General features: G+C 38.3%; 2 protein-coding genes across 2 annotated transcripts; one reads left to right on the forward strand and one right to left on the reverse strand.

Annotated features, from left to right (window-relative positions):
* Positions 1 to 906: 906 nt before the first annotated feature.
* Positions 907 to 11,600, forward strand: ZNF839 (zinc finger protein 839). Its single transcript, XM_009891049.1, has 7 exons — positions 907 to 1,791; positions 3,830 to 4,081; positions 4,835 to 4,927; positions 5,278 to 5,430; positions 7,147 to 7,287; positions 8,314 to 8,452; positions 10,229 to 11,600. Exons 1-7 carry the CDS (start codon positions 907 to 909, stop codon positions 11,218 to 11,220), a joined length of 2,655 nt encoding a protein of 884 aa, XP_009889351.1. The 3' UTR covers positions 11,221 to 11,600.
* A 2,682-nt stretch (positions 11,601 to 14,282) lies between these two features.
* Positions 14,283 to 19,765, reverse strand: CINP (cyclin-dependent kinase 2 interacting protein). The gene is made up of 5 exons (XM_009891090.1): positions 19,681 to 19,765; positions 19,113 to 19,281; positions 17,845 to 17,971; positions 16,121 to 16,250; positions 14,283 to 14,617 (listed from the first exon to the last, which is right to left on the reverse strand). Exons 1-5 carry the CDS (start codon positions 19,763 to 19,765, stop codon positions 14,415 to 14,417), a joined length of 714 nt encoding a protein of 237 aa, XP_009889392.1. The 3' UTR covers positions 14,283 to 14,414.
* Positions 19,766 to 19,910: the final 145 nt, after the last annotated feature.

Here is a 19,910-nt window from a genome sequence, read left to right on the forward strand (position 1 = left end):
GAGCCCGCCCCCGGGGGAGGTTCCGGGGGGGGGGGGTTAATGTGTGGGTTTTTTAAATATTTTTTTTTTCCTTCCTCTTCAGTCACACCTGCCCTTGGGTGTGTAGACTCGAGTCTCGCAGCTGAAAGACACAACTTTCAACGTGGTTTAGAAAAATCCGCGTTTGGATGTAGACGCTAGCCGCTGTGGCCGGTGTTTCGGTCCGATTACACGTGCAGCTCAAACAGCTGAGAAGTGTTTCATAGTGGTTAAGTGGCGATGCACAGGCAGATAATGTGTGCCCCGCTTACAGTACCTGGTTTTTCAGCCCACGATTTGGGGTGCGGGGGGTGTCAAGTGATCAGTTTGAGCCGAGGCAGAAATTTGGATGAGGAGGGAAGACTACAAGGGAGATGAACAGTAACACATACCTTCTCTTAATCACAAAGTCTTTTTTGAACTGAGCACTAATTACAGTATGTCCCGGATCCGGTATTTGGCCTGTGTCATTTAGCAGACTGTAGTTCCCCTGCGTTTGGTTTGCTGAAGGTTATGAACCTGCCTAGGTGATGGCATTGACTCTGCTATTCCAGAACAGGCCCGCGAGCGGGAAACAAAGCTGTGACATGGCCTAAGAGCAAATTTAACATGCTTTAGTTGAACAGCAGTCACATCAGTAAATGTGGAGGAAAGCCCATAGCTTGAAGGAAGGGAATCTGCTTTGATGTTAAATCTGTGCTTTGACGTGTTAAAATGAAAAACTAATGATGTGCTTTGGTTTCTTTGTGCTTTGCTTTAAGGGCATGTGTGTATCATCTTGATAAGTATTGTCTTTATTTATAAATACTGTATTTGTGTAATCTTAACTCTTCCTTTTTTCCACAAAAGCAGCTGGAAGCCATTTGTGTCCAAGTTCAGCCAGGACAGATGAAGGAAACTGAAAGGCCGATGCCATCATTGGCACCAATCCAGTCCAAAACTATAACGCTGAGTCAGCCGGTTGGTAGAAATTCTAGTGTACCAGGACTTGGCATTATTAATCCCCAGATAATTAGGATACAGCCTGTTACAGGAACTGAGCAGCAGCTATTCTTGCATAGTTCTTCTGAGTCTCCAATTCAGTTGCTTATGCAGAGACCTTTACCATCTCATGGATCAGTGTCTGTGAACAAGATTCCCATATCTAAGATGCTAAATGGACAGAAAGCTACCCGTGCCACAGTATCTGCTACAAGGTCTCCAAATATTACCGTGGTTGCAAATTCAGCAAATACTCCGATACCATGCCTTGAAAAAAAACAGAAAGATGACAAGCTAAAAAAGTCCTTGAACGTGAAAACTCGTTCCGGACGGATTTCACGCCCTCCCAAATACAAAGCTAAAGATTATAAATTCATTAAAATGGAGGATTTGGCTGATGGTCATCAGTCTGATTCTGATGACTACTCTGAGCTGAGTATAGAAGATGATGAAGAAGGAAAAGTGAAGGGAAAGGATGCATTATTCAGTTCTTCAAATTATAATCTGAAACCCAAAATGTTTAAATGTCAGACTTGTGAAAAATCCTATATAGGAAAAGGAGGATTAGCAAGGCATTATAAACTTAACCCAGGCCATGGACAGCTGGAGTCTTCACCTCAAAAAATACCTTTAAATAAGCCTAATGGAAGTATATTTGTGGACAATGCCTGTGGAATAAGAGAGGAAGTGATGAGTCCAGCACGTTTGGATTCAATTGCTGTCACTTTAAATAATGAAAATGCGCTAGCTACCAATCTGGAAGAAACTGTTGATTCAAAGGCTGGAGAACAGGTAAAGCGTGTTACTTAGAAAAGCTGACAGTTCTGTGGAAAGTAGAATCGCAGTTTTGTAGCCGCATTGTCTTGTACTGCTCAGAAATAACCACCAATATACGAAATAAAACCAGTTGCCCATTGAAGTGCTTTAAAAAACAAATTATTGTCTCTTGCAGCGTTGCAGGAATAGTATTCTTGCACAGGCACATAAATCAAAATGTTCACTGAGTGTTCATTTGTTACTGGTTTTCTGACATGCCGTTTTCAGCTTGAAAAAACCTTGTCTGCGTAAATAGGATTCTTTGCATTCAGATATGACTACAGTGTTGTTCAGTTACAGCCTTTAGCATGACAGACAGCAAGACATCATCTGCCCTATTAATTTCTGATACTGAAATAGTGTTATCACAGAAAAATCTCTTATTTGGAATCCAACAGTGGACCGCAGCTTTTCCTAGAGCAGGTTTTCAAAGTGTGGCTTAGCTACCCCTGCAGACCAAACGCTTTGTTGAATCTTGAGTCTCTGGGTTGGAAGCTATTTTAGCTGCAATTTTTTTTTCCATGATGTTTTAAGCTGGTCACTTCAAAGTAAAGTTTCTCTTTTAATATTAAAATATTAACATCTTGCAGTAAGAGCTGATACAGCTGGTGTCTAGGAAAAAATACTAGTTTAGATGTAGCAATGTCACATGTGTTACATTTATTTGTAAATGTGAAGTTGTTCTCAGAAATGTGAAAATGTAGAGCTTAAGATGCCAATGCAGCAAGAGAACATCCCCCATCCTCTACACTCTTATATCATCTTTGGAAAAAGAGAATTGCAGAACACAGAGGTCTGCTCTCTGTATTATTATATAGTTGTTACTTCCCTGTGCAGCACTTATTTTACCCAGGATGATGAGAATTTAGAAAAATTTCAGTCAGTCTCATACGCAATACTATTACTGACTGCTAGATTGCTATTGTATTTGCTACTTTTAACTAGCAAATACGGATTCTACAAATTTGCATTTTAACTTACTGATTTGTTACGGGTTTTGGCCAGATAAATACTTTCTAGAAAGAATAGCAGGCTTATTAAAACTAGTACATTGATGCAGACGGGAAGGCACTCAAGATCCCCACGCTCAATGTAGTCTTATGTCATATTTAGAACTAATTTAGTAATTTAATCCCTGGATAGAACTGACATAATTTTGCCCTTTTTAGAGCTTTCCTAATCACTAGTATAGTAGGGAGGTACTGAACTTTGGAATGAAAATCTACCAATTATGAAAAGAAGCCTGATATATCTCAGTACTGTTGTAAACTCCTCTTTTTAAAGGTACTGGGACATTATTAGAAATTCTAGCTTGGAAGGGAAGATAAAATGTGTTCAGTAAGAAATCGCTGCTTCGATCAGTAAAAAAATTTTGCGCTGATATCCCAACGATACCTTAAAAATAGTAAGTGTACTTTGAGTATCCCATGTGGTCTTATAACAGAAGCTGCTTGTTTGCTGTGTTCTTAGGGAAGACCAAGGATTTTGAAATGTGGAAACCGGGCAGTGTATTTTGATTTTTATTTACTGAGCTTGTCACTGTTCGTGGCTGTTCAGAGTTTTTGTCTTTCATATAAAGTCTACATGCTTTGACATAGTCACAATGAAACCCAAATTTTTCTTTGGCTATGTCTTACTGCTAATTAAGATTTATTTCTACAAGCTCTTTATTTGAAGCACACATATTTTACTTCAAAAACATTGAATGTACGTAACTGACATAAAGCAGCTCCTTAATTATATTCCCTTAATCTCTGTATTTTGTATGACATTTTGTGGATCAAAAATGTTAACTTTGCAAATAATGGCATATACGTGTTGCAGAAGTAGCAGTCTTACTAATGTGTTGGATTTATTCCACAACTTCCTTTGCAGTTATGCTTGTATCCAGCTTTGCATTTCTTTAATATGCTATTTATTGTTTGCATAGATGAAGAACTTAATTATAAAATTGTTGTCCTCAAAACACTGTTTAAAATGGTGAATAAATACTTTTCTCTTTCTTTTAATTAAGGCTTGTAAGTCTGTAGAAAGCAGACACTTGTTGGCAGAACAACAAAATGAAACCAGTTCAGGACACCGGGGACCCGTAACGCCAAAGGGACCTGGAAGACCCAGACGACCAAAGAGACGTGGTCGACCAAGGATGGGTGGAAGATCTAGGTGTTCTGGAAGGCTTAGCAGACCTGGTCAGTCCCCTTCAAAGTCACTTAGTAGTGTGTCAGCAGAACACAATGTATTCAGAAGAAAAGCTAGGTTAAAAGAGGTATGGTTCTCTTCTGCAATTACTTCACAAGTATCTCCTCCCTGCCCTCTTTTTTTTTTTTTTTAATCACTTATTTTCAAGGAATCATTTTCAAAAAGATTTTTTTTTCTTTTTACATCTTTGTGTACTGACAAGATGAAAGCCTAAGACATCGTCTAAGAAGAAAACATTAAGTTGTCTTTTAAGGAAAAAATACTTCTAGCAGAACACTGGACAAAGGGAAAATGGGAAGTCAGTCTGGAAAGGGACTTTTGACATGTAGATATACTCTCACTATCATTTTTCTGGAGAAGGAAAGCTACTAGCTACTATTATATATCTCCTCCAACACAGTAAACATAAATAAACTCAACTGAAGTTGGGCAACATCGAAAAAGAAAAGAAAAAACCCCACAAAGCAGCTCTTTGGGAGGATAAAATGGGGATTAAAATCCATGCTACTAACACAATTTTTTGTTTGTTTCCAGTGTGTTGTGGAAGATCCTTTATGGCTACTAAATCTACTGATGTTGCTTTTCTTTCTATGAATTGGCAACATTGTGGGACTGAGTTTTGGCTGTATATGGGTAGTAACTGTTTTGAGGTTTTCTAATTTCTCTCTTCTTTTGGTGTTATGTTTGCATCTATTCTCAAAGCTGCTTAAACATATGCTATATCTTTCAAGAAAAGTAGTGATATTTTATGTTCTGAATGTGGGATACATAACCTCTGTAGGCTGCTCTGCTCTAATAAACTCATTCTGGCTTTTGACAGCTAATACAACAATGCGATAATGAAGACTTAATGGAGCTGGCTCTCCCACGTCTTACAAAGCTTGTTACAGTATATGAATTTCTGTTGATGAAGGTGAGTTTTTATGTAAAAAATGTTACATTATTTCAGGGAGACTTCCATTAGTATACATGAAAAGATTCCTTTAGAGATGTATCTGAATTTCCTAAGTTAGAATTGTGCAGAATGTAGATGTTCTACCCATCACTTCAGTCTTACACAGGTAAAGCTCTGGTAGGTCTCTTGATTGAAAGCCTTGCTTTTTGCTGCCTGGTTCGGTGGTATTTTTGAATATTCCATAGTCTTTTGACTTGAATGTTTCTATTTTAAAATGTTGAACAAAACAAACTTGGTAGTTTTAATTTCATCTTTTTTTAAAGTAAAGTTAGGGGGAAACAAACCCTTTTTTCCCCTCTTATTTCTAGGTTGAAAAAGGATATCCAGCCAAAGCTTACTTCCCAGATGTGTATAGGGAATTTGAAGACTTGCATAATATGGTAAAGAAAATGGCTTATGATCACCTCAGCAATTCTGATTTGCTGAGTTGCCAGCAGTCTGTTGAAATAAAAGATGCTAAGGTAATAAAGCATTCTATTTGGAACTGTGATTTATTTTTTTTTGTTTTGTTGTGTTTATTTTAGCTGCTTTGTGGTTTTATTTTTCTGTGATAAGCTTTGTCGTGCTGGTAAAGTTACTTGAAGAAAACATGGTTTTTGATGAGCAAAAATAGACATTGTTGTAAAAAGTCCAACAACTAACTTAAGAGAAGAAGAAAACCGTAGTAAAACTACAGTTCTAGTTTATGGCAGTACATACAACTAGAAATACTAAAAAAAAATAAATTCTAGCAGCGCTGATATCAGCCTTGCACATCTAGGGTAGTATGAAGCTGCATGTTACTGTAAGGTGTATTTAGCATTAACTGCTAATAAAAGTACATCTTGATGTTTGATTAGGAAGGAGGCGTCTATATTTAAAATGAGTGGCCTTGAGTTAAAGGGATAAGTGGTTTCATTGCAAAATGAGGACAAACTGCATCTATGCAGTTCACAGTTGTACTAACAAATATGAAAGGTAGTGCAGACCGTTATTTCGGTCACTATTCAGTTTCATTGATTATGTAGCTGTATCTAGAAAGACAATGTAGGTTTGGTTTTCTGGTGGTTGGGTTTTTGTTTGTTTTTTTTTGTTTCTAATGTAGATCTGTTTATCCTTGTGGATGCTTACCAATTTGTGTTCCCCTTACTTAGAAAAAACCATACATAGCACATTTTACACATCTTTGTACATAGCACATTTTAGTTTCTCCCTTCTCTATTTCCAGTAGTGAAAACACTAATTTTGTATACTACCTCCAACAAAATTTCTAAACAATGTGCTCATTAAGGTACATCAGCACTGAACTTGCAACTACTGTGAGAGGGGAGCACACTGCAAAACTCAGAGTAGGGACAGCAGAGATAAGATTTTGGTTCTTATAATAATCTTGGTTTAAAAAATAAAAGTCCTGTATGGACTGTTAGCAGTGTTAATATTTATTTTTCACTCTACGTACTAAAAAGCTTTCTAGAATTACTGCATGCTCATCTGGCTATTTTGTACTTAACACTGATGTTTCCCTTTGGAGAAATGAAGTTGCACCAAGTAAAGGGATGCTGTTGATACTGGCAGTGCCAGAATGGAACCTCTTTCTTGCTTCTCTTCAGTGTTAATGTGCATTCTTAATACAGAATTATGCTCTTTAAAAAGATAACATTAAAAAAAAAACCCAACAACAAAAAAAAGAAAAAGCAAAACCAAAAGACCCCAAAAATACCCAAAACAAAGAAATCAACCCAGCCTTGAGAAGTTGTATAATAGCACACCTACATAAGGATGAAGCACAGGAATGGAATAGGAGGGGGGGAATCCCAAACTAATTAAGAGATACTCTTAAACAGGAAGACTTACATGTTTTTTTAAATAATGGAGAGTCTCAACAGTGTTCTTTATTAAACTTGGCTCCTAGTAACTGTCTCTGGATTCTATATATAACTATTGTACTCCTAATTCTTTCGAGTTTGCCTGTTAATATTCACCTTCAAATGAAGGTCGTGTTCTATATTAGTATGGAGGCTAGTAGAAAACATGAGGGAGTCTGAATACTTCATTGAGCTGTGGTGATTGATTGTCAGATTAGACCCCATGTAGTTCCAGTTCAGTTTCCAGAAAACAAATCAGTAGTTCAGCATTTAAGTATTCAGATTGGAGAGACTAACTTTTACTTTTTTTTTTTTTTCTATAACTTTTTAAAGGTTGCTGAATCACTAGGAATTACAGAAATACTCACTGGAGAACGAAAGACGCAAGGTGTAGACTCTTGTTCGCAATGTAGAAATAGAATCGTTAGTGAGCAAGTGCCTGTGGAGATACTGGGACAAAAACGGTTAGCTGAGGTATGGAACACATTTGTGAAAATTAAAAATGAAACTAAGACAAATTAAAAGTTGTTAAAACAGATAATTATCCCTTACAAAATCATACTAGTATTATCTGACTCGTGTTAAAGTAAGGCTTTCATGGTGTTTGGAGTTTGGAAATACTTAAAGAAGTACTCTCTACTGTGGTATCACAGCAGAGCACATGAACTAGCACGCTAAAGATGTACATTGGGAAAACACTTGGTAGCATTCATGACAGAATCTGAAAGGCTTACAGGTAATCTCATGATGCAAGGGAGAAAGAATTTTGTTGAGGCGCTAGTAAATGGGGGCCCCACAGTGAGAACGTTCGTCAGATTCTCATAACTTGTGTTGAAGTACTAGGGCTAACATACAGCAGGCTCAGACATTGGAGAAGTGGTTGCTCTGCTAATTGGTGGTTGGTAGAGGTGCATGAAAACAGTTCCTTTCTTTCTAAGAAGTCAGTTGACCAGATTTAGTCTGTCTACAGCTGTAGCAGGGAGCTGTGTTTCCACTTCTTGAAAGTCACATCTCTATGGTCCGTCCCCTTAACTATTCTACTTTTTATTTAATCCAGAGTTGTTTCTGGTGGTGGATAAATAAGACTAGTGCCTTTCCATTTTCTGCCTGTGATTTAAATTTAAAGAGCTGATCAGTCTTTCTTCATTAACCAAACAATGCTGGGCAGGCTGTTCGCAGCCCTTTACTGAAGTTGGAGAGAGACCTTATAGCCGGTTTCATGCTGTACAGCTAATCACAAAGGCTCAGAGAGAAGCTTTGATGTTGAAGCAAAGGCAGAGTGTTTCAGCCAAATATCAAAAGTAATCAGCGGCATTTTGGCGAAGTGTGAGGGCTGGGTTTAAATCCTTACCATTTAGGAAGATCTTTAGTGGAAAATCCTGTTTTCGAGGAGAGCATCAGTTCACTGCCATGCAGTCCCCACAGTTAGTTTGTGATCTTTTCCAGTATTGTCAGCTGTTACCGTGGTGGCAGCCAGTTAATTATCTCTTGTATTGACAGAGCTCAGGGGAGGAACTGTTGCCATCAGCCAAAAGGACCAAGTTAGAAGACATAATGGAGAATGTGAATAATGCTTATGCCAGTCAAGATGAAGTGAAAGAAAAGAGTGGGAATTTATGTACGCTGTTTGAAAAAGATGGTAACCTCTTCAGATTTTCCAATTCTGTTGTGTTCATGGAGGAGCTGAACAAATCTCTTTGTTCTTCATGCTACTGTGGTTTTTGTCTTAAGGTTTCATTTCTTAACTTGCTTCCCAGGTCCTTCCCAGGTCCTTCAAAATCAGCTGGTCAACTGCAAAGGCCTTGTGGAGGGGAAAAAAGTTATGGGTGATGCAGACCATAGCAGTAGCGCAATTCTGAATGCACGATAATCCAGTTACTGCTACTACTGCAGTACTATGAGAATAGTAGTCCTCTGCTGTGTGCTTCCTGAATGCTTCCTGTCTGCCCTGTCCCTTATAGCCAAGATGGTGCATGACCTTTATGTCAGCAGTGGGAGAGCAGAGGAAGAGGAAGCAGTGTGTGTGTCCCTCCTCTTTGCCCCAGCAGGCTGCGACAGCAGAACCATCAGAGCTTTGTGGATCCAGGGGGAAGGGGGGGAGCTGGTGCTGGCTGTCCTTTATCCCAGAGGAGATGCAGGACCTGAAGATTGGACTTGAGGCAACATTTTCCACCACAGTCTTTGGGTGGTTGCCTTTCTTTTCATCCCTCCTTTGTCTTTATCCCTGCCCCTCAGGATTGGCAGGGTGACAGTGGATTAGAAAGGAAAATGAGATGGGTCCCCACCTGTAATGTCCCAAAACTCCACAGGTCTTTCATGCAGTAACTCAAGGCATTATGATCACCATGGTGAAAGATTCCAGCCCTTACCCATTCCTAGTAAGATGTGTGTATCAGTACTGTCCTCTTGCTTTGTACATGTCTTTTTTTTGGTGTTGCTGTAAGCTGCTTTGCTTTTGCCCTTTGCACCTCTTTCTGTCAATGGTTGGTTCTTCTGTTTTCCCCCTTAGTTTATTTTTCTCTTTCTGAAAGGGTCTCTACATGACCATGCTTATTTCTTGTTGTATTATGATTTTCTTCTGGGTTGTGTATTTTTAAAATTTTGGTTTACTTGCACCTGCTGGTAGGGCTTTTGCTAGTCTACAGCACAAACAGTTAAAACTGCAGAAGGGACCATTTTTAGGACTTCTTTGTTGTGCAGTGATAGCTCTCATAACAACAAAAAAACCCCAAACCCAACAACCTATTTGTTCCTTTTGATCTTCAGTAATAAAAACTGACAGCTCATGCTACTGCAGCTTAGGGTTTGACCTGGCTCTTAGTCCAGGTCAAATAACTGGTAAAACACACAAAATTTCTAGTGTTTTTTACCTTTTCTGTCACAAGACAAAAGCACTCCTGGGGCTGTTAGCACAGCTAATTAGATACATAGTAGCTTGATAATATGTCTGAGTCCAGGATAAGCTTGATTATCAACAGAAATTTTACCAAGTTAAAATGCTTCTGTCAATTTACTAATGGTAATGGGGATGAGCAGTGGACAACTTTGTGCCTGGTACATTCTTTACCTTTTAATGTTACCGGCTGAATACCAGACGTAAAAGATTGAGTTTGACGTTCAGCCCAGGTTGTTTTCCAGATTAACAGAAAAATGCTGCTTCTAATGTAAGATGCCTTAGGATGGAAATATTCAATAATATTTCACTATCCAAAAATTCCTTAAGTATTTTTATACTGGCTTTCTCACTTTCTCAAGTGCTGTGAAACTCTTGTAAGGTGCTTCAGGTTTGCTAATTTGGGAGAAGAAAGCAGGGAAGCAGTCTAGCTTTTCCTCTAAAGTTATTGTTGAAAAATAATTTTTTTGGAAATGCAATATTACATTGCCCAACAAAATCATATTTCTTTCACCTTTTCAGGTTTTAACCCATTAAATGGAGAAATATTGCTTTCAGAAGACAGGCATATCGCTTGCTGCACAACTGGAAGTACACTACCAACAACAGAGGAACATAAGTCACTTGCTGATTCAGGAGTTAGAATCAATGCTGAAAATTCAGGTACCTTCTCCCAGACTGTGAAAATGAGGATAGAGTATTCCCAACCTGTAAACGTACAGGGACCAGATATGGCAGGTGACGTGTCACTGCTACACACTGAAGTTGTATTGCCCGTTGAAGCAGATGGCTCACCTGAAGTAGTTCAAGCGCACTTTGTGAGTGAGAATACAGCAGGTGGACTGTCAGCTCCTGAACTTTGCAACTCTGTGTTGGAGAATGCAGTGGGCAGTCAGAGCACTAACTTAGCAATGAGTGAAGAAAATGGTCACAATCAAAAATACCAGGAAGCGCAAGAAGAAAACTGTAATTTTGTAGTTAAAGAACACTCTGAACAACTTCATAATGCTGGTACCATGGATGAGATGCAGGAACTTGAAAAAGTTTTTTCAACAAACATTGTGCCAATCAACTACGCACACAGTGCTCAGACTGAGTCTCACCAGAACCGTGTCCAGGAAGCCTCCCTGTCTGCTCATGTGAACCATGAAGACTCTTTTAAAAACATGAATGAATTTTCTTGTGTGACAGAGGAACAGCATGAGCTGGAGAATACAGTTACTGTAGATGAAACTGTAGCCTTTGAGATTACTGATGAGAGCCATGATTTTTTGTCTCAGGGACATGAACAGATTTTTATTCAGACTTCAGATGGGCTCATCCTGTCCCATCCAGATGCTGCTGTTTTGTCTCAGGCAGAAGGCATCGTTATTGTAACCGATTCCAATGGTACTACAATGCACATTCGCACACCTGAGGGGATACCTTTGGAAACTGTGGAAGCACTACTGGCAATGGAAGCAGATGGCCAAAGTGAAGATATTTTGCTCTCGCAAAGTGAATTGGAGCCATAAATTAGAAAACTGTATATGCTTGCTTCTGGAAAAGACTGACTCTATAAAATGTATATTTTTCTAATGTGAATACCGAAATAATTGAAATTTAACTTATTTGTAAACTGTTTCTATGCCCTGTACTTTTTATAACTTATGTTTATATAAATCTAGCAGCATTGCAACCAAAAATTCTAGAATTAACATCGTTCTATTTGCTTTATATGTTGGGGATGGGTGGAAAGTGGAAATCTGTCAACCCTAAAACTGTTGCACTATTCCCTTTTGTTACATAATTCCTTTTCTCTCTAGCCATCTAAAAATGCAGTAAGTTGTACTGCTGTTCAGCAGTGATATGCTGTGTACTGACAAGCTGTATATGGGTAAAATAAAAACTATATTAAAAATGTGTTTTCTGTGCCATTGAGATTACAAAACACTTTGTTACTGCCCTTTCTTAAAGCTACCTTGCATATTCATAGCACGTAGACTTGACGTGCATAAATCAGCCTGGAAGAATGATCAGTTTTAAATATAATCCACACTTGTGCATTCCTGGAACAATGTGATGGCCTAGCTAATCCCTCCTTAAATAAGCATCTACTGAGTTAGGAACAAAAATAGCCTCAAACAAGATCTGATTTGTACTGAACTGTTGGAAATGTATTTCAGTATGCTTGTCTAATGTTCAGCCACACCTTTAAAAATCACTGTTACTTAGGAAGAAATGGAGAGATGTGTAAGTAGTGATCTCATTTGCCTTAGTGAGATACCAATTCTTTTTGTTACTTTAGTCTGCAATGGTCTATTTTATGGTGCAGTTTTTGTTTGGGTTTTTTTCCCCTCTTTTTTTTTAGGAGGTGGTAATGGTCAGAAGATACCTTCTAAGTGAAGATACCATACAAAGCAAGGTTCTGCTGGTCTTCCGAAGTCTGATTGCAGTGAGTAATTCTTTATTGCACTTTTTTATACTGAGTGTCTAATAACTACATCTGAGGGCTTCAAATATAACAATCAACTGCTTGGAGCTATAATGGCAAAACATCTCTGCAATGATTTTTCTGTAATCTTCCTGTGTCTGATAGCGGTCAACAAGCAAGGGGGTCTGTGAATATGAAGACTCCTTCCTGAAGAGCTTATTTCCTCTAAGAAACAAGAACAAACCACAATTTCCACCTGTGCAGAAAATGACAATTTGCTTCAATTCTGCCTTCCCTATTGATTTGCACATGCTGGGAAATACAATACACCTACTCATCTTAAAAGAACAATTCTATAAGTGAACCAACCTTTTCTCCTTGGAAAATATTTTTCTAGTATGAAGGTGGTTCCATAGTGACAAAGGTCTGGCCCTACTCAAATTAAGGTGGCTGTTAAAATAGGTGGAATGCTTGCATAAAAAAATAATAAAACCCAGCAAAGCTATTGATAACTGATTGTATTCTCCTTGAGCTACAGCAGAATTTCTTTTTAGATGCTACAAACCTAGGGTAAGAACAGAACTCTATTAAGCTTCTGAAACAACCTCATCGAACAGAGCAGCGTGTCGAAAAAAACTTTTCCAATTCATGTCTGTCTGTTCCATTATTGCAGGAAAGCCATGTATTTCCCTCACCAAGCTCACGGGGTTTCAGCTTGGAACTTGTTAAGTAAGTGACCCTACTTTTCCCATCAGAAATCTGTTCCAGAGTCTCTCACTGTTTTAATAAGATTTTTCTAGTGTCAAACCACAGCCATTATGGTCATTTCATAGCAGGGTGCATTTCATTTTACTGTCTTTTAGTTCGAATAGTTGTTTCAAGACGAATCAAGGGTAAACATCTGTCAGGGCACAGCAGTGAGGCAACAGCACTTAGAAATGCTACATAATTGTGTGAAATGGGAGATCTAAATCAACAGTTTATATAAGAGCAGGTCATACACGCAATCTAAGTGGGAAGAATTTAGATTATTTATCATAATGAAGGAAGCAGAAGGCCTAAATTCACTACACATTAGGGATTTAACTAAAAATTTGAAGATACAGCTGCATAGTTTCGACCTTGTAATACAGTTTTCTGAAAAGTGCTGATTTGCAATAGCAGCTAACAGTTACTATGGCTGGGTAAGCACAGCAGCTTCTCCATGCTACCCAGGTCTGACACACGGGTATGCCACAGGGCTTATTAGGTCTTTAGGAGTGAAAGCAAATAAGGCTATTGAATTCCACCTCAGTGTTCAGCTTTTGCATTAAGTGTTTCTCCCAAATGCACTCTCTACTCTCCTTTCCAAGAAAGCAGCATAAAAAAGAAAAGCAAGAATTTGAGCCACCGATTCTTGTAAAGTAAACTGCTAACCAAAAATACAGCAGGGGCACACCTTTGTACCAAAACCACTTGACATCATAAGGAGTAATCCAAGGAAAAACTCACTGAGCCCTGTGACAGGAAGCAAACAATACAAGATAAGGACATGACTGAAGCAGGTCTTGTTTTTATTCAACAGATGCTTTCATGAAACAGCTCTAAAAGAAAAGTTACAATGAATTACAAGAGACAAGACCTTTTCCTATAATGACTGTGGAAGGGTGAGTTGTACTAAACCTTCACAGTATGCTAGTTCAGGCTTGGATCACTCTTCAGGGGTGACATACCTAACCACATTACAATCAAAACCAAGCCAGAATTTATACCAGTGTCTGCGACAGCATTTCAGAACCACATACCAAACTATGTGGATCCTTTTGGATCCTGCGTTTTGTGCTTTCCTTACCTTTTCCCCATTTATAAAACAAGTACAAAAGCACTAGCCCCATTAGGTCTGAAAGAAAAAAACCCCACGAAAGATCAAGAAGTGTTGAATTTCTGTGCTGAAAGGGATAATGTAGGTATTTTAGACTGTCAAGACTTGGAAAGTAGTTAAATTCTTTGCTGTAGGTGTCTACGTTCCTTGAATTTCTTCCAGACCACCAAGCAGTGCTTACCTCTTTCTGATTACACGGGACTTAGCCTCCTACCTGTAGCCTCTCTATTGCACTTAAAGTGGGTAAAGCAACCAAAACCAGATTGTCCCATGCAGAAAAAGGAGTATCAGCTGAGACAAAATAATAAAAACAAATAGAGAAAAATATTTTTAATAAATTTTACAAAAAATCAACTTACTTAGTAAGCCTTGCTATTTGCCATTTCAGTTTCACGTAGGCATCATGAGAAGCAAGCCATGTAACATCTGAAATTCTAGCACTGTCTGTGTCCTGTTTCCAGCAGCATGGCTTCAAGTAGTAGTTTGCTGCTGTTCTCAATGTAAGGCTGGTATAACCATGACGATAAATAGACCATCATCAGATCCTGGTCAGCAGAATGAGCAATTTCTTGTACAATTGTTTGCTTGAGTTGTAGTTCCTTCTTGTACATTTCAGAGAGCTTCAGAGAAACCTCATCTGAAATGGATTGAAAAACCAAGCACATTGACCACAACATTTCAGGAATTCTCTAAAAGTTAAATTATATCTGTAATACGTTGATCATTAAAAAAACCTTCCTTATATAAGCTATTCCCATATTTAGACATCTTGTATTTTACAGCATTAATAATGTTTTTACACTAGAATATAAAACACTAAACAGTTTCCTCAGCTTTTGGATGTATCATATACGCTTGTGATTTTGACATGAATCTCCTTTTAATTCTAGAATAAGCAGTGGTATTGATTCTCAGGACCCAATGTAAAATTAGCAACGATGGCTATTCTTTTGAATAACTGAAATTTGATTTTATAATTTGGTAACGCTATCTTGAAATATAAGCTTCATATTTTAGAGTCACTGTTGATTTCAGCCAATTTAAAGGATGTCCTCACATGCTGTCAGGCACTTCAGCAATGCATGATCACCAATAAGTGATACCAATAGTGAGAAGTAACGGTAAAACTAAACTACAGACCAAAACTGAAGTGTGTAATATAAAAAACCCTAATACTGTTACTAGTTATGTTAGTAATACTTGTAGGGGGGTTAAAATGTATTTATGTAATAATCTTTAATTGTTTGACTTTCTAAGAAATAACCACACAAATAATTTTTAAAGAGAGACTGATCTTGTGTTTCTAGCTTAGCCTGAACTATCGCTACCTTCAGGAGGATTTAGTCTTCCATGGAGTAGAGAGCATCACTAAATGATTCAGTCACAACGAGCATTTTGACAGCAGTTGTCTTTGTCATTCCTACCCTTTTAAGCTAGCAGAAACTAATACATAAAATTCCCACGGACTTGTGATAGTGAAGCAGGAAGCAGGGCTTCACAAAGGTATGACACTCACTTCACGCAGCAGCAGTTGGTTTGCATGCAATCAGGCTTCTTTTGGATTCAAAGAGTTTTAAAACTGCGGTAATACAAGTTGGGAGGCAGTACCTTTTGCCACCAAGTGAATGCTAAAAGGGTTGATATTAACAGCAGACAGCAACCGAACATTTCTTTACTTGTCTTGACTGACATGGAGATCAAAGGAATTTTTCTTTGGCTGCCTGAGAATTAACTGAGGCATAGCTTGTTCTTTGCATTCAAGGATTTCATTTCAGTGTCAAGTAACAAGTCAAGTCAGTTAAGCCTACGGCTTAACACTACCAAGTTACAAATACGTCTCTCTCCACAAAGGAGGTGGCTGTTGCAGCTTGGACACTGTAAGCTGCTGACAAACTTAGTTTTATGCTGGAACTGTTGCGTGTCAGACAATGCTTGGCAACTCATACAAGCCGTCATCAGCAGTAACCCTAAGCCAAGTGGTGCATTCATGTGTTTATTGATTAGTCAATTATAAAGGAGACAGATACACTCTCTCTCTCTAAGGCAAGACATCCAGATAAAAGGGTTTATTTTCCAGTCCTAAATTAGATGACATCAGCGACACAATGCAATTAGCTAAGATAATCAATATTTTACTTACAGAAGTATGGTGTGGGCCATGTATGAAAGAAGGGTGGTGCGCAATTCCCAGCTCCGTGGTGGAATGTTTCCAAGTCACAGATTGCTTTGGTAGTTGAAGTAAGCTTTTCCATTTTCAGTTGTATTTTTGTCTGAAAATGACGAAAATGTAACGTTAACGAACATCTCGGGAACATTAGATTACTATAATCTTAAACACCTTTTTTAAACACACTATTTCTGAAGACTATTTAGTCTTAACATTTCTAACTCACTTTTTTTAACTCCCGACAGGAATCAAAGCTGGAATTTATATACAAATTTAATATGAGATACCCTAAAATTCTGAACGCTGCAGATATGACCTACTGACTCTGATTTTGCATAATTCTTTTGTTTCCCCCATGTAGAAATATATTTTTTTATATATTTTCTCATTTTTTTCACCTCTCTCTAGGTTTTTCCTATAGCAATTTACTAGTGGGGAAAAACATGAGACTGTCTATGAACAAGCGCGGCACAAGTCCTACAAACACGTTTTGTTACATTACTGTGTCAAGATGACTTAAATTTGATTTCAAAAGATCAGCAGCAGGTGAGAAAAGCAGCTCAAGCTACGACTGACAACATATCTAGGCTGATTTAACAGCTTGCTTCAAAAGAAACAGGTCATTCCATCCACTTCCTTCATGTTCACCTGACTTCGTGCATTGCTGATGGGGACTAATATTTACAACAAAATGGAGCTTGCGGGTAGTATCTTTAAGTCAAAAAGCTAAAATACAGATATTTCTATAAACTCGTAAGCTGGTACAAACTCATAAGGAACGAAAAACAAAGTATGTCTGTAGTAGCTGTGTTTAGTATCCAATCTAACACAGGCTGCTTAGACATCTATTACTCAGGAGTAAGAAAAAATTGCATGAACATACTTGGTAGTCTGAATACAAAACTACCTCAAGGAGAAAAAAAGAAAAAAAAAGACAAATTACTATTACTTTTTCCCACGGAGGAAAATTTGAGGACAATGTAGTTGCTTTCCTGCTTATTCTAAATCCTGGACCGGTATCCCTTCTATATAAAAAAAATAGATCTATCATCTTTTTAATGGACCTCCACTATGGCAGAAGGCTGCAAAAGTTATTTTTAACAAGAATTTTAAATTACAGTATCAGGCAAAAAAAAATATCTTTTTGTTTCCTGTCAAACTGACAGGTAACATTCATTTCCAGCAGTGTACCCAGAAAAAAAAGGTGGGTTACATAATAATTACCTTACTCTACTCTCTAGAGAAGGAGTTCTGCACAGAAAATGCAGGTAGGCAGGCGAAAAATATAACTGCATTATGTCTGATCAAAGATAGCTGCAAAGATATGATGGCAGGTAAAGCACTGGTTTATGCTTTGTTTATTTTGTTCTAAACAGAGGGAATATTCAGGATGAGAAAAGAGAAAACAGGGGCAGTTTTAGAATGCATTTTTTGTATGACCCGTTTTCCGATCACTTTATAAAGGGAGGGGTAGAATTATAAGCAGAAGGCAGATGTAAAACCAACTTTCAAATTCAACAATTAAGCAAATAAATGGTGCATACAGGATTTATAATCATTTAGGTTTTAAGCCAAAGAACCACAAATAAAAATCCCAATTTTCTGTTTACAACAAATACTTGAGGACATTTCCTTATGTCATACTTGAAAACATTGGAATTGATTCATAGTAACTAAGACTGAAAAATGAGCATTACCATATGCTTTAAGGTCTCAAGTAATTCTGCACAGCAATTGTCCAGTTCTTCATTGTATTTTGGAGTTGGCTTTTCAGATTCTGTGGCACTGTTATCACACGCTATCTCCAGTTTGTTGTCTTGAAATCTAAAATAGAAACATAAGGCAGAGGAAACAACTGCATATAGGTTTACTTGAGCTGCGCAGATTTAAGATCCATGGAGTCTGATCCTACAAAATGTCTCTCTCACAGGCTATTCATGAGAATTCCTACCTAAAAATAGTAAGAGATGTTGCTAGCCATGTGAGCGATTGGGGCTGGTACCATAATCTTCAGAGGAACAGAATTACTCAAGCATGTGCTTGAAAAAACAGTTGCTGCTGTTAAGATAACACCTCTTCCCATTTTACTTCCCCCCTGTGTTGGAGGTTAGGCATGCCCAGGCTTCAGCTGCTCCAGCTGACAATCTGGTGTCTCACCACAAACTTACCTTCACGCACAATTTAAGCCAAGACAGTTAACTGTGAACCCAGAGCAGCTAATGTGCAGACACCTATCCTCTCTTGCTGACTTTCCCACAGAAGCTGTAAACTTAGACAGGGGAGAGGGAGCTGCTAGAGAGCAAAAGCAACATCTGACAGTATTACAGCAAAATATTCCTGAGCTTGTACCTGTCAGAACCTGTCAGACAAACCCTGTTCAGCTGTCAGAACTCTGGAGAAGTGTCTTCTCAAAACCCTGTTAGTTATAGGTTCTTCTTTATAGCATGAAGATAATAGCTCTACCAAAGTTATCTTTTGTTTTTCTTTAAATCATCACTGTTATAACTTTTTTGTCTATCTAAATCATTGATTATTTCTTAAAATCTGCTGAACTTCTGACTTTAGTGAAATCTGGTAATATTGGCCACAGTGTAAATATGCAAGACAGTAAGGGAACTCACATGCACTGAGATCTATAGGACTAAGATTCTAACTTTCTACATTATGTAAGTATTTTAAATATCCGTTATGCTTGACTATATACAACAAAAATCTTCCATTTCTTGCAAATATCATTACTTTATGAGTTTATTTTAATCTTTATGAGACATTTATTATTTCAATGTAAATAGTTTACATAACCCAAAAAGTGCAACTACTGAGTTTGATCTGACCTAGCTTACCCACTCTGACGTGTTCTTCCCCCATCTCCAAAAATAACTTTCTAGTGAAGAAAACAGATTAATTTCTCAATAAAGGCAATCTTTATGCTGTCTTTACTTGCACGTGTTATTAGCATACTTACTGCTCACTGATCTTCATGTTAACTATTTTGTTTGCCGTAGTAAATCCAGTATCATTCAGTCTCTCCCATTTCATCATTAAATTATGCCAGTCTGCTGCATTATCTTTAATTTTTCTTGCACTGACAGATAAAACAGGTCTTCTTGGAGTACCATCAGCAGGACTTTTTGCTATATGAGAAAATAAAGAAATTCAAGCTATTTAAAGCATACAGAAACAAATCAGTGTGCCACCCGGCAGCTGTTTGTGTGAATGATTTCCTTGCTTTACCGCTGAATATTGATTAAAGTAAAACGGAATTTGCATTAGCTATCTTCAGTCATGAAATCTAATTTTTCCTCTATCAGCCTTGCCACTATTTACAAGAAAATAACGTCATTAAAAAACACAAGCGCGTTCTGAGGTGTGATATTATTAATGTGGGGAGGAGTGGCGTTGCAGTACTGACCCATCTAGCCGTCTTCTGTCACTGTAGGGTACTCGCTAACGCAGCGTGTGATGGTAAGAAATCATGGCAATTACTGTATGCGTGCAGCGCTCATGCCACCAACGCCTCAATTAACTCATACCCACACATGAGCTTGCAGTGTTTGGGAGAAAACTGGGCCCTAACGAGGCCGGCGGGGGCTTTACCACTGGGCTTAAAGCCCGCATTTCGCCATGTGTCTTTAGAGGGACCACACAGCCATGGGCTGTCAGGGCACCACTGACATCCTTACTAATTTACTTAGCAAGGGCCGCGGCCAGGGCCCGGCCTCTGGCTGCTCCCCGGGCCAGGCCCAGGCCCAGGCCTGGCCCC

Source organism: Charadrius vociferus, unplaced genomic scaffold (assembly GCF_000708025.1).
Source record: "Charadrius vociferus isolate BGI_N301 unplaced genomic scaffold, ASM70802v2 scaffold228, whole genome shotgun sequence".
Classification (NCBI taxonomy): Eukaryota; Metazoa; Chordata; class Aves; order Charadriiformes; family Charadriidae; genus Charadrius; species Charadrius vociferus.

Coding starts and splice junctions, on each gene's coding strand:
- ZNF839 (XM_009891049.1), top strand. CDS start 907: ATGAAGGAAACTGAAAGGCCGATGCCATCATTGGCACCAATCCAGTCC. Junction 1,792..3,829: donor ATTCAAAGGCTGGAGAACAG/GTAAAGCGTGTT, acceptor CTTTTAATTAAG/GCTTGTAAGTCTGTAGAAAG. Junction 5,431..7,146: donor TTGAAATAAAAGATGCTAAG/GTAATAAAGCAT, acceptor AACTTTTTAAAG/GTTGCTGAATCACTAGGAAT.
- CINP (XM_009891090.1), bottom strand. CDS start 19,765: ATGCGGGCTTTAAGCCCAGTGGTAAAGCCCCCGCCGGCCTCGTTAGGG. Junction 17,972..19,112: donor AACATGAAGATCAGTGAGCA/GTAAGTATGCTA, acceptor TTTCTATTTTAG/ATTTCAAGACAACAAACTGG. Junction 14,618..16,120: donor ATGGCCCACACCATACTTCT/GTAAGTAAAATA, acceptor AATCCATTTCAG/ATGAGGTTTCTCTGAAGCTC.